This window comes from Diachasmimorpha longicaudata, chromosome 9, assembly GCF_034640455.1.
Source record: "Diachasmimorpha longicaudata isolate KC_UGA_2023 chromosome 9, iyDiaLong2, whole genome shotgun sequence".
NCBI classification, from domain to species: domain Eukaryota; kingdom Metazoa; phylum Arthropoda; class Insecta; order Hymenoptera; family Braconidae; genus Diachasmimorpha; species Diachasmimorpha longicaudata.
In genome coordinates, this window is record NC_087233.1 from 3,836,852 (window position 1) to 3,849,325 (window position 12,474).

The 12,474-nt window shown below is 43.8% G+C and overlaps 4 protein-coding genes across 7 annotated transcripts; 1 reads left to right on the forward strand and 3 right to left on the reverse strand.

The window, feature by feature from the left end:
- Positions 1-4: 4 nt before the first annotated feature.
- Positions 5-4,489, reverse strand: Ebo (ellipsoid body open). Of its 2 annotated transcripts, XM_064127835.1 has the most exons (6): positions 4,319-4,489; positions 3,542-4,094; positions 2,848-3,268; positions 1,269-2,784; positions 677-1,192; positions 5-265 (listed from the first exon to the last, which is right to left on the reverse strand). In XM_064127835.1, the coding sequence occupies exons 1-6, from the start codon at positions 4,319-4,321 to the stop codon at positions 188-190; spliced, it is 3,087 nt and encodes a 1,028-aa protein (XP_063983905.1). In that variant the 5' UTR covers positions 4,322-4,489; the 3' UTR covers positions 5-187. The 2 variants fall into 2 exon arrangements, with proteins under 2 accessions (XP_063983905.1, XP_063983904.1); XM_064127834.1 differs by lacking the exon at positions 4,319-4,489 and having other exon boundaries at positions 3,542-4,103.
- Positions 4,490-4,542: 53 nt separating this feature from the next.
- LOC135165983 (probable 28S rRNA (cytosine(4447)-C(5))-methyltransferase) lies at positions 4,543-7,082 on the forward strand. Its single transcript, XM_064127845.1, has 4 exons — positions 4,543-4,742; positions 4,827-4,975; positions 5,291-5,999; positions 6,170-7,082. Exons 1-4 carry the CDS (start codon positions 4,643-4,645, stop codon positions 6,904-6,906), a joined length of 1,695 nt encoding a protein of 564 aa, XP_063983915.1. The 5' UTR covers positions 4,543-4,642; the 3' UTR covers positions 6,907-7,082.
- LOC135165987 (vacuolar fusion protein CCZ1 homolog) lies at positions 6,753-10,255 on the reverse strand. 3 transcript variants are annotated; one of them, XR_010299611.1, is made up of 10 exons: positions 9,659-10,255; positions 9,469-9,566; positions 9,292-9,385; positions 8,470-8,861; positions 8,266-8,409; positions 7,908-8,053; positions 7,443-7,835; positions 7,242-7,339; positions 6,962-7,019; positions 6,753-6,889 (listed from the first exon to the last, which is right to left on the reverse strand). XR_010299611.1 is itself a non-coding variant. In XM_064127848.1 (9 exons), exons 1-8 carry the CDS (start codon positions 9,731-9,733, stop codon positions 7,287-7,289), a joined length of 1,395 nt encoding a protein of 464 aa, XP_063983918.1. In that variant the 5' UTR covers positions 9,734-10,255; the 3' UTR covers positions 6,886-7,019; positions 7,242-7,286. The 3 variants fall into 3 exon arrangements, 1 of the variants encoding a protein (XP_063983918.1); XR_010299612.1 differs by lacking the exon at positions 9,469-9,566; XM_064127848.1 differs by having other exon boundaries at positions 6,886-7,019.
- Positions 10,256-10,407: 152 nt separating this feature from the next.
- LOC135165989 (polycomb protein EED-like) lies at positions 10,408-11,778 on the reverse strand. The gene has a single exon (XM_064127857.1). It carries the CDS (start codon positions 11,776-11,778, stop codon positions 10,501-10,503), a length of 1,278 nt encoding a protein of 425 aa, XP_063983927.1. The 3' UTR covers positions 10,408-10,500.
- Positions 11,779-12,474: the final 696 nt, after the last annotated feature.

A 12,474-nucleotide genomic window follows, 5' to 3' on the forward strand; every position in this document is an offset into this window, starting at 1 on the left:
ATCTTTTATTATTAAAAGTGGGAATTCATTATTCACAATTCATTATACATAATTAATCGGCAGTGACGAATGACGAATGATTAATTTTCGTCTTCGGTTAATTACATGATTTTTTTAAAAAGTCAAAATTCTCGATTGAATCCCAGGGGGACTTGGGCATTTCATTTTATCTAATGAAGATTGGTATTTACACGGGTCTGCACATCTGATAACAACGGAGGTCCGAGACGATACGAAGCACTGATCTCGTCAGAGTTGGTTGATCCTAGAAATAATATTTTTTATTGAAGTCTTTCTGTAATTCAGGTTTTTGGGAATACCGTCAATTCGACGAGAGATAGAGTCATTTTCATCTAGACCTTTTCTGTAGCCCTTGAAATTATCTATAAAAAAGTTAATGAAAAAAATTTTGCTATCTTTGATAGATTCTGAGATATTTACAAAAAACAATCTGAATTTTCTTGTTCCAATCAAGGCTTGAATTGTCTTAAATTAGGGTCTCCATGACCCGACGATTAAGACTGACAGAGGGACCCAGGGTTGGGCCGGAAAGTGATCTTAAAATCCAGAATCGTAATATCACGAATCAAGTCCCGAGACCAATAAAATTATAAATTAAGTCCCAAAACCCTTAGAATTATGAATTAACTCTCAAAATAATCTTTAAAAAACTCACGGTTGATTTATCGAAGTTCTCCAACAACGTCGCCCTCTGCACATCATCGAGGCCCTCGCAGCCGGCCAAGAATGTCGGTAGAAAGTGACTGAAGAACCAGTTGATGTCAACCCCAGCTAAATTATGAATAGCCACAGCAATATCATCCGCAAGAAGATTATGCGACCTGTGAATTAAAACTGTAAACAGCGCCATGAGAAACCTCTCGAGGAGATGGCTCTTGAACACCTCCTTCTGGTACAATCTCCATCTGGAGTTGAGGACCTCAAGGCTCTGGAGGCTCTGCCTGAATATGTTGACATCAGGCTGCAGCAGTGCTTGTCCAAAAGCCTCGAGAATGGCAACGAGTTCGTCCTTGTGCTCGACATGCTCCTCCAACGGTCCCCCAAAGTTCCTGAGTACCCCAGATCCGTAAAAATACTGCCACCTATGCATCAAAATACCATGAAAAAGTCGCAAAAGAACAAGAGTAGTGTCTGGATGAGCACTGAGATCTCCACCAACAGCTGGCCACACCTGTCAGACAAAAAGCAATTTCAACTGAGACCATCTCCACGATCTCCATTATCACCAGGATCACCTGAAGACTCACCTGCCTAAGACAAAGTCCAGTTATAGCAGGAACAAAAGCTTTGAAAGCAGCACTAGGTGCTGAGACAACGAGAATCATAATCTCCAGTAGTTGATCTAGAGCAGCTCCAGAGTTTATATTCTCAGCGCTGTAAATCTGCAGCATCCCCTGGACAGCTCTCTGAATAAAATCAGCTCCCAATTGCTGTTGGAGAACATGAAAGACAGCGTGTAAAAAATTCATGAGACCCTCACAAGCTTGTGACCTGACTAGATGAGGAAGTAGCTCCAAAATCCTGTTGATGGTTTCCTGAATACACTCATGAAGCATTTTCTTGATGCTCGTGGACGACGAGCAACAGTCCTCGACGAGTTGTTTCAGATGTGTCGTGGATGTATTGACACTTGTCTCCGAGGGAATCTGGTGGCCAAGAGCCCCCAATGACGACGATAACGTTGATATCATTGATGAGAGTAATCGTTGCCTAACAGCAGCATCACCAGGCACCAGGATAATTCCGTTGACAAGAGCTCGCCTCAGAACTTTGACTGTATCCGGCCTCATCGAGGGGTAGTTATGCGTGGTGACGAGGTCCCTGAAGTCTTGGTGGTCCCAGAGATTGGGCCGTAAAATGGCGGTGACACTCTGGAGAAGATGTGCAGCGGAATGAACGAGATTAACCGGAATTAATGGTTCTGAAGGTCTGGGTTGAGACAATGCCCAGATGGAGACTTGGATGGATCTCTGTGTGAAGTTATCCCGGAATTTGTCCGGTTGCTTTGCCATCCAGTGACACCATGCCTGCAAGGACGCCAGGAACTGCGAGTGAACCTCGACAAGATCCACAACAATCGCTGGAGGTTGCAGAGGTGGATGGAAGAGGTGATTGTTCTGGGCGAATGTGCAGGCATCGAGGGTCTGATTCACCAGATCCTCCACAGGGGAGTTCGAGGTATTGTCCTGGGGATCAGCGAATAGGGAGTAGAGGCGAGCTAGGGCTTGCGTCGTTGATGCCAAGTCCCGGAGGTGTGAATGAACTGTCGTTGCGTCTGACTCGGAGAGTATTGTCACTTGACCTCGGGACAGGGCTGAACCGAGTTCTCCGTAGATTGTCAGGTCAGCCCTCCAGGACCTGTACAGTAGATTAAAAACTGGCAGGGGTGAAATATCAGCGACCCTCGCCAAGCACTCGATGTTGCACCTGAGAAAGTGCTGCCACTCAGTCTCCTCATTGTCATCTAGTGTCTCGGTATCCAAATCCTTGAGATTTCTCCCCTCCACCTTGAAGGACATACGATTGAGGACTCTCTCAGCAAAGGCCAGGGCCACTGTGGAGTACCTGGACTGCGTGGACTCCAGGAGAATACTCCAAACCTCCAGACACCGAAGGTACCCGGAGATTGATGTATTCTGTTGAAAGGTGTGATGATAGAGGACCTCCAGGAACGTCGGTACCGGGAATTTCGGACAGGACTCTACCCTCTTCAGGTGATTTGTCACAAACAGCTGGAGGAACTCCGTTGTCTTCTCCAGATAACTAAAAAGTATCCATTCATTTCAGGTATTACATTAAGACATTCACCTGAAACTTGGGCCTTACCTCTCGTCGATGCTGTCCAATCGCTCCATCACCTGGAACAACGTAACTCCATTATCGAAAATCTGGAGGAGAAGTGTCTCGCTCGTGCTTGGAGAACACGGACGATAGAGAAGCTCATTAATTGTGGTCATGGCTTGCACCACCATCTCCACCTGGCGTCCATTCATGGATTCGTAGTACCTGGCACACGAGAAAACGGCGTCTAGGAGATTCGAGGATATATGGTCAGTGGGGATAATCCAGCTGAATAGATGTGCGAGGACTTCCAGGGTAGCGATGCATATGTCGTTGCTGCCTATTGCTAGACCATCAACGTCAAGGACTGAGCGGGCTGGAGGAACGCCCTGGCCACCGGTTGGAGAGGGTGGAGGTGTCACTGTGCCTGAACGAGCCTGGGATTTAATTGTTTCAGTCAGGAGGGCTGTAACATAATGAAAATTTAATTTTTGGGGGGTTTAAGGTGGAAACATGAATTTGATACGTGACCTAAATTTAAGACACACAGACTCTGCACACGAGAATTCTTTTAATTAATACGTGCCGCTGAATTTCGAAAAAAAAAACAATTTAATACACGAACCTAGATTCAAGTTGTCACATGATTTCAAGTCATTCCTGACGTTTCCACCACGAAAACAAGACCTTCTGAGGCCCAAAAACATCACCAGAATTAATATTACATCTACTCACTCACCTGTGAGTGTGTCCAGGGTGGTGGCTACCTGAGCACTCAACAGCCTGATCAATTCAGTCTTCCTCTGAATAGGTAGATCCTCCCTGGGTGTCGCTAGCTCCTCGGAAGCAGTCCTGAGGTAAATAAGTCCCAAGAGTCTCGTCTGCTTGTGCCCCAACAGCTGGAGAATATTCGAGTAAAAATCAGGATAGAAGTGTGGCCAGTCATGCTTGGCGATGTCCACCACCAGCTTTACAATTTTATTCCTGACATATGGAGCCACCCCGTGCTCCAGTGACAGCGTATACAGGGTCGATCTTATCAAAGCTCTATCCTCCCACGGTAGAATTGGCCATCGTCTTCCAATTGTCGTCTCCAGGGTTGTCAGTGCAAACATACTGACAAAGTGATTGCTTGTGGATGAGAGGAAGTGCAGACAGGGCCTCCACGAGTTTATCTGGGCTGTGAACTCGTGGAGGCTCTGCTCGATCGTACGTATTCGTTCGTTTGTCGTATTCGATGAGAAAAATTCAGTCATCAGGTGCTCGAGCCTCTGCAGGGCAACTGCATCGTCCTGGAGCATTCCATTTAATCTTTTTTTTATTTTTCTTTGTGGTGAGGTTATGGTTAAAACTTAGGGGGATGATTTTGGAATGTTCTTGGGGGATTTGTGATGCACTTCCTGAGGGTTGTTGTGGAAATTGTGTACGAAAACATCCACAGGCCTACATTTTCACTGAGATTCGATGGGAAAGACAATGTCTGAATCAAGGGAGTCGTGGAGACTTGTTAACTTACCATTTTAGCTGAGAACCACAGCTACTGAATGTATTTATAATAAATGCACTGGTAAAATCATTAATACTATTTAAAACACCCTTAAGATAGTTGAAATACTGTGGCCAGTCGAGGGACGGTTACATCTGATGAGTCTTGGCAGATGTCAAAATGCAGAATTTCTTTTTTACCGTACGAGCACATTCGCAATTTTTGAGGTTAGGAAGCTACGGCCATCGCTCGGTGGGTAACGTGGATTCCTTTGTAGTCGAGGCCCAGACCATGTGGGTTTCGTGTCAATAAAATTCATCTGAGATCAAGTGATTTTTGTTATTTGTTGAAAATATGGGACGAAAAGCGAAGTTTGATGGAGGTGTAGTCCCCAGTGGTCCTGGGAGAAAGTCGAAAAAACAAAAAGATCCGACTTTTCCGAAGGAATTAATCGGTGAGTGAATTTTAATGTTAGTAGAGAGGTTAGACGTACCGCCTGTATGAGGAGGAAAGACTATTTTGAGATTTTATTTTGTAGAAAACGAGGAAAAGCAACTCAGTCATAAGCAGAGGCAGAGAGCACGCAAAAGAGAAGCGAAAAAAGTTGAGAAGGAGCGGAAGAAGAGTGAACCTAGGGCAAAGAAGCCGAGGAAGGTCGAGGAGATTGTTGAGAATGAGTCTGAGGAGGTAAGGCTAATTTTTTAAATCATCTCCAGGGATTGGACCAGGACTTGAAACCTTAGAACGAAATTTGGGTCAGGAACATTGCGTCAAATTAATCGGCTTTCATTGTTAACAGCTAGAGATTCGCAGAGTGAAATTTGTTGATTTTTTTTTCATTTTAAAGATCTTTTTTCGTGCTTTAAAATGACGTTTGATAAATTGAAATCGCATCGTGGGTTCACGAAATATCGATGGGTTAAGAAATATGATTTAGAATCCTCCAGTGACTTGTCCAATTAATCAACGACTTCTATTAATGATTGAACCTTCTGTTGCTAGTTGAGTGAAGATGACGACGACTCTGGAGTAGCTGAAGAAACCACAAAGCCAGGTTCCTTCGTCCTGCGTAAACCCAGGGGATCAGACTCTGAATCATCATCAGAGGACGAGGAAGAGGAAAAATCCCAAAACCAAGAAACCTCTGACGACGATGACGACAATCAGGATGACGATGACGATCTGCTTCCCATCGAGCGTCAAGCCAAGAAGCTCAAACGTCAGACGAAGATCGACGCAGCCCTGGATGCAGCCGAGACCGAGGAAATGGCCTCCCAATTTGTCTTTGAATTTCCCACTGAATCCGAATTGCAGGAGGTCACGAGCATAAAGGACATTCAGGCTCGAATAAAGGACGTGATCATGGTCCTGAATGATTTCAAACGCTTCCGTGATCCTAGCAGACCCCGATCAGAGTACCTGGCTCTCCTGAAATCCGATCTCTGCGCCTACTACAGCTACAACACCTTCTTGATGGAAAAACTAATGCAAATTTTCCCGCTGTCTGAACTCGTGGAGTTCCTCGAGGCCTCGGAGGTCCAGCGACCCATGACCCTCAGAACAAACACCCTCAGAACCCGCAGGAGGGACCTTGCACAGGCCCTGATAAATCGCGGGGTCAACCTGGACCCCATTGGGAAGTGGACGAAAGTTGGACTCGTTGTTTACTCATCACAAGTGCCCATGGGGGCAACTCCAGAATATCTCGCAGGTAAAAGTCGGTAAATTAATTATATCTATTGTCTTCATCATCTTGAAGCAGTTTATTTCTTAATGGTTGAAAAACATGACATTATCACCGATAAAAACTCCAAAAACATTGAATAATGAACATAACCTCAAAAACAATTACTAATGATTCTAAACAATTTCAAAAACCAGGTCACTACATCCTCCAGGGTGCATCGAGTTTCCTGCCAGTGATGTCTCTGGATCCCAAGGAAAACGAGAGGATCTTGGACATGTGTGCAGCTCCAGGTGGCAAGTCTTCTCACATCGCAGCCCTGATGAAAAACACAGGTGTCCTATTCTCAAACGACGTCAATCAGGATCGAGTGAAGGCTGTCATTGGTAATTTCCACAGGCTGGGAATCGTCAACTCAGTTATCTGTAGTCACGATGGTCGAAAGATACCAGGGATCATCAAGGGCTTCGACAGGGTACTCCTGGACGCCCCCTGCACTGGCACAGGGGTTGTCGCCAAAGATCCAAGTGTCAAGACGAATAAGGACGAGGTGGATGTCCAGAGGTGCTGTACACTTCAGAGAGAATTGTTACTGGCTGCCATTGACTCTGTCAATGCCAAATCTGAGTCTGGTGGTATCATTGTTTACTCAACTTGCTCGATACTCCCTGAGGAGAACGAGTGGATCGTTGATTATGCATTGAAGAAGAGGGACGTCAAGGTAATATCGACTGGACTTGAATTTGGGGAAGAAGGATTCACAAATTACAGACAACACAGGTTTCATCCATCACTGAAGCTCACCAGGAGATTCTATCCTCATGTGCACAATATGGACGGCTTCTTCGTCGCCAAACTAAAGAAATTCTCCAATATCATCCCCAAGAGGGACAGGGGAGAGAAGGAGGGAGAGGTTACTGAGGAAAATGAATGATTTATTGGATTAATTGCATTTTTTTACGTCGTCTTGCTGTACATAAGAATTTTACCTGGGGAATCAGGGGAAGATCACCTCCAGCTGCTTCTCGCAGAGACGTTTCATCTTGTCTAGAAATAATTTTGATTTTATGATAATGATCCAGTTGTTTTGTAATAAAATTTTGTGGTGGATATTGTTTATTTTTTTCAGTTCTAACCTAAAAATGAGGAATTTTGTGAATCTATTTTTCTGAAAAATAAAATCAATCAGTTGGAAACTCGATGATTGGCCAAGAGAATCAATTAATGAAGGGAATACTGAGTACATTACTGAGTCAGTGAATTTATTACATTTTTTACATCGGCGTGCTGTACATAAAGGTTTGTTCTGGGAATTCAGTGGAAGAAGATGCTCTTCAGCTGCTTCTCACAAAGACGTTTCACTTCATCTAAAAATAATTGCAATTTCAGGAGAGAGAGAAACATCATTGATTCAAAAATAAAATCTACAGGTGGAAACCTGCTCATAAAATTTCTTATGTTAGTTCTCACCATCAATCTCAATGATGTTGGCATTCTTCTGTTGAATGACAACGAAGAACTCTCGCAGATTTGAAAGTTTCCCCACCACCCAATAATCACTCATGGTCTTGATGACGACCTCCCCCGCCTCCTTGAGCTTGTTAGTATCACTGTGAATATCAGTGATTATCCTGAGGACTTCTGGTGTCGTGAGGATGTTGGAGACACGTCTGTTGTCAAGGTGAATGGTGCTCTTGTATGCTAAATTCAGTCTGTTGAAGTATAAGTATTTGGGGGTTGACTCTCCCATGTCTGGGACGTGCTTCGAGCACTGATCAGCTACTGAGCTGACTAACGTCGTGAGCTGGGGGCCCAGAAAGGCGTCGAGACTCTTCAGGTAGTCGATCAGCAGACCTGTGGAGCCTCCAGAGAGAAGAAAATCATTCTGAATATCAATTGATTCCTTCAATGGGGACAAAAAGGCAGATCACTCACTGTCGATGAACAAACAGATTGTTGCACTCAAGGCACTGTACACCACCAGGTACAAGGACGTAGGGGTTGTCGAGTAGTTTATGAAGACTATTGGAGACTTTGCTATTCCAATCGACTCGTTGATGCTCGAGGCGCCAGTGACAAATCTGATTTTTAATTGAAAAAATATTTTTCGTCAATTGACGACATTTTTCTTGGGGAACATACAGTTTTTGGAGTACTTTGAACACCTGGTGGACCAGGAGAAGTTCTAAATAACTATTTAGGACTCTATATCGTTCACTAGTAGGTCTCACTCCCAAAAATGACAATTTTGATTCTTTTTAATAATTATTTCCAGAAAAATTAATTTCCATACTTTCCATAATGAGAACTCGTGAATGGAGATACTGAATTCCTTGGCATCGACCCCCCATGCAGCTCCTTCTCCATGTGAGCTGGTAATAACGTGCTAACAAGGTAATTATAGACCACCTGCATGTCCTCAGGTTCCAACCCGCTCCTAAAAGTCCACGAAAATCATTCAAAGATGTCACAATCAGAAAATTTGTGGATAAATTACCAGACGAGTTGATCGTTGTACAGGAATGCTGTGTATTTGACGTGTGGGAATGTGGCTTCAATCAGATTCATGAAACACTGAACCCTCAGGAAGGTCCCCTTGTCCAGGGGGAGGAACTGGAGGCCTTGGAATATGTCCAGAATGTCTCGGTGATTGAGTTTCAACGTCAACAAGTGCTCGGAAAAGAAGTAATCCAGTTTGTGTTGGAGGAGGGTCACCGAACCACAGCCTGGATCCTTCAGAATAGTCTCGAACGAACCCATGAACAGTCGGAATCTCGTGTAGGCCTGCTTCATTATCGCCAAGCACACTGGACTCGAAACCTCGTCGTGCTGATACTCTGTGTAGTCGTTGCCATCTTTTGTTTTCACCAAGTAAGGAACACCGACGATCTGGAATTCGTTTGGGGCTTGAAGGGAACAATGAGTATGATTCTGGGGTTTTTATGGGGAAGACCACCCTGAAGATGGTTTCGCATTGACGAGCAGGAGGGACTAGTTGACCCGAACTGAAAAGTTAACCTCATTTTTGGTTCTAATTGAGCTCAAACGAGTCTGGGGCTGGGGTTATGGATCGAACAATTGTCTGATTGATTGGAGAATCGTCTGAAGCCATAAGCAATCGTCCCACCAGGACAACTGATCCCAGGAAAAAGTGTTTTGACCTAAATTCATCGTTCAACTTCTCTCGAAAAAAAATGAGGTTAAGATCAAGAAATTTTTCCGAATGATTTTTCAAGAATTCTAACAGTTGAAAAAATTGTCACTAATACTCGATTCATCATCGTCATTCAGCTAGCCCCTGGCAACTCGAAGTAATTACCATCACCATCCAGAAATCTGGCTCTGGCTGATAATAAATCTGTCTGGTTTTATGAGTGTGGCAGTAATCACATGTCTGGCCTGGGTTGAAAGACCTGAAAATAAATGCATGATTAATTCAATCGAATTGATTAACCGTCCATTCTTGGTTCAGCAATTAAAACATCGTGATGAATACTCTGTGAACTTGATGATGGCCTCGCTGAGACCGATGTTCTTGATCTTCGTGTCCACATCGGTTTTCTCAGGGTAATAATACAGAATTTTTTTGTGTTCCTGGGGGGAAACAAATAATCACATCGAGTAACTGTCATTGGGGGATTATTCAACTGCTTTGTACACCTGGTGAGCGATTGATTTCGGTTTACCTCTCCTTCCTTCTTCGCGTAGGTACCATTGAATATGTAAAAATGGTCCAAGGTTATGTCAGGCTTAGACGTCATGGTTGAGTTTATTATTTAACTTCTGTCATCACGTTGAGAATTTAATTCCATTTTGACAGCTAACCTCGAGTACTCAAACTCCTTGTGGCGATGCTTTTCCGGGGGGTGGAGGGGTTAGGATTGGGAAACATCTCGTTACGCTATCTAGCAGAAGGATATTTGACTATTTGATTTTAAAACTTTTTTGCGAAGAAAATTTTACGTAATTTATGATTTTGGTATCAATAGTCTGAGAGATTAGCTTTTGTAAAATAATCAAAATTAGGAAGAAATTAGAGTCTTATTTATCTGTCAATGGTATGCTCTGTTAGCTCTTCCCCAGGTCGGTATTCTACTAACCGAGTCCGAGGCATTTGAATCTGTTCACTTGCCAATTAATTGCATAACTAAAATTCGAAAACAATACCTATCTAAATCAAATATCGAAAAATATTGATTGGTATTTTTTTTATGAGGATGGTGCATTCTAACCTCACTTTTACATCCCAACCCTCTAATGCATAAGCTGCAAAAAAACCATGACTCCTACCATATAGATTTTTAAATTAAACTACATTAACAAAAGAACTATTAATTAATGACTTGAAGACAAAAGCCATATTTTAAAAACCAATATCAAACAATAGATCGAAATAAACGCCCTCACACCAAAGAGTAAAAACTCCCAAAAAGGGTTTTGTTATCGTCTTATCGTCTTTATTCCTAAAAAATCCTAAAATAAAAAAATTCCCAGAAAATTTCAACATCCCCATAAACCCACAGAAGATCTAGTGATCCCGATTCCACCTCCAGATAGTGGCATCATCACAGACACACAGGAGCACACTGCCATCCCTGCTGAGGCTGGTTTGCCTGATGGGTGCTGTGCACCTCGGATGCTGAAGTGAGAAGCACCTCGCCAATCCTGGCTCATCCACCTCAAGATCCCAGACATAGGTCCTGCCCACCTGGTTTCCCAGGGCAATGGTCTTCTGCCAGAAATCCATGGAGAACCTGATAAACCAGATGTCACACTCCTTGAACTCAAATCGGTGCAGAACCGTGGCACTGGTCTCATTGTTCCTCAGCTGAAGATCCTCGAGTCTTCCTGGCTTCCAGCAGACGATGCAGTTCTCACAGCTCTTGCTGAGAATGAAATCCCCATACCACTTGACACAGTCAACGTAATTTCTGTGAACATCTCGGGTGGTAAAATCAGGAAAATGCTGGAGAACAGAGTCAAAGGGGCGTCCATTTCTCGTTGGATTGCAGAAGTAGCTCTGTTTGATGGCCTCGTGCATGTCTGGTTTATCGAGATTCCAGAGCTTCAGGGCATGATCCATTCCACAGGATATAATTCTCTGTCCCTTCATATCAAAATCAGCACTGAGGACCTCATCCCTGTGTCCCTCAACACCCCCAAAAATGGCGATGCACACGTCTGATTTGATATTCCAAAGTCTCAGTGCATGATCCTTGGAGGCTGACAACAGGATGTTGGGATCCTTGGGATGGATCTTCAGCTCGTTGATGGCATGCCCATGACCGATGTAGTGCTTGACACACGTCATTGTCACTGGACTGATGACTCTGATGACACCTCTGGAGCCAGCAACTGCCAACAGTGGCTTTCCAGACTCGTCGTATGTCCAGGCACATGTGTAGAAATTCTCCTCTGGATCTGGATCTGCGTAACACTGACGAAGACGAATGTTGGCACCCTCCGGGCACTCGTAGATGCTCACGCGGTTGCTACCCACTGACGCAAAAATCATGGGTTCACCCTCTTTCAGGTGATGATTGAATTGGACACCAAACAGGGGTTGACCGTGATCCTCTTTGATGCTGCAACAGTACTTGTACAAGGGCTTATCATTGCATGGCTTTGATTTTGCTGTTTTACTACGTCGACGGCCTTTCTTCCGATAACGAGCGGATCGGGTTGGGGTGTCTGAACGGTGGGTACCTGCTGTTGAGTTACTACCGATGCTGCATTCTGTCTCGTCACTGGAGTTGTCGGAATCCTCGTGGGAGGAGGCATATGTTTTTGGTGTTGACTTCTTCATGACAAAGGGGTGGGCACGATGATGATGATACAATCGGAGGTTACCTGGGTAAATTGTTTAAATGATTACTTTAATGTAATTTTAACACCAAAATGAAAACAAAAATTGAAGGAATTAAATTGAGGAAAATAATAACTGAAGATATTATTTTTAAAAACACAAATCAAATGATCAGGAAGTCCTCAGGATGATGAACGAAATTAGCTGATAACATTTCGATTCGTAAGATTTTTTTGGGGATAATATTGTTGATAAAGAATATTTAGAGATGAAATGGGGGATCAAAGAGTTTTGATAATTTTTTTTTCTCTAATTTACTCGGGGTACTTACGAGGACATTCTCACGGACTTCGTGATAGAGCTTTTGAGGGACTCTAGTCCTGGAAGATTGAGGGAGGAATCAGTGGAGTTCATGTGGAGGATTTTCGGAGATATGGAATGAATAGTCCGCTTCAAGCACTTACTTCTGGTAGTTTGATAGCTTTCTGGGGGTGTTCACACGTTGCAGAGGGGAAAACCTGTTTTCAGACCTAGACCTTCTTCGGAGAGGGTCAGGAGACGCTCAGCAAGTAGCAGACAATTTTCAGGGTCCTGAAACAAACGATTATGCAGTGAATGGCAGGTGTCAAGTGGTTTTTGAGCAATTTCTCTGAATCCGAGTGAGATGGCGAGATTACTCCCATGACGTTTTTTATG

Coding starts and splice junctions, on each gene's coding strand:
- Ebo (XM_064127834.1), bottom strand. CDS start 4,103: ATGCTCCAGGACGATGCAGTTGCCCTGCAGAGGCTCGAGCACCTGATG. Junction 1,193..1,268: donor CTGGACTTTGTCTTAGGCAG/GTGAGTCTTCAG, acceptor TTTGTCTGACAG/GTGTGGCCAGCTGTTGGTGG. Junction 266..676: donor AGAACTTCGATAAATCAACC/GTGAGTTTTTTA, acceptor TATTATTTCTAG/GATCAACCAACTCTGACGAG.
- LOC135165983 (XM_064127845.1), top strand. CDS start 4,643: ATGGGACGAAAAGCGAAGTTTGATGGAGGTGTAGTCCCCAGTGGTCCT. Junction 4,743..4,826: donor TTTTCCGAAGGAATTAATCG/GTGAGTGAATTT, acceptor TTTATTTTGTAG/AAAACGAGGAAAAGCAACTC. Junction 4,976..5,290: donor TTGAGAATGAGTCTGAGGAG/GTAAGGCTAATT, acceptor TTCTGTTGCTAG/TTGAGTGAAGATGACGACGA.
- LOC135165987 (XM_064127848.1), bottom strand. CDS start 9,733: ATGACGTCTAAGCCTGACATAACCTTGGACCATTTTTACATATTCAAT. Junction 8,054..8,265: donor ACGAGTTCTCATTATGGAAA/GTATGGAAATTA, acceptor ATTAAAAATCAG/ATTTGTCACTGGCGCCTCGA. Junction 7,836..7,907: donor AATCTGTTTGTTCATCGACA/GTGAGTGATCTG, acceptor TTCTCTCTGGAG/GCTCCACAGGTCTGCTGATC.
- LOC135165989 (XM_064127857.1), bottom strand. CDS start 11,778: ATGAAGAAGTCAACACCAAAAACATATGCCTCCTCCCACGAGGATTCC.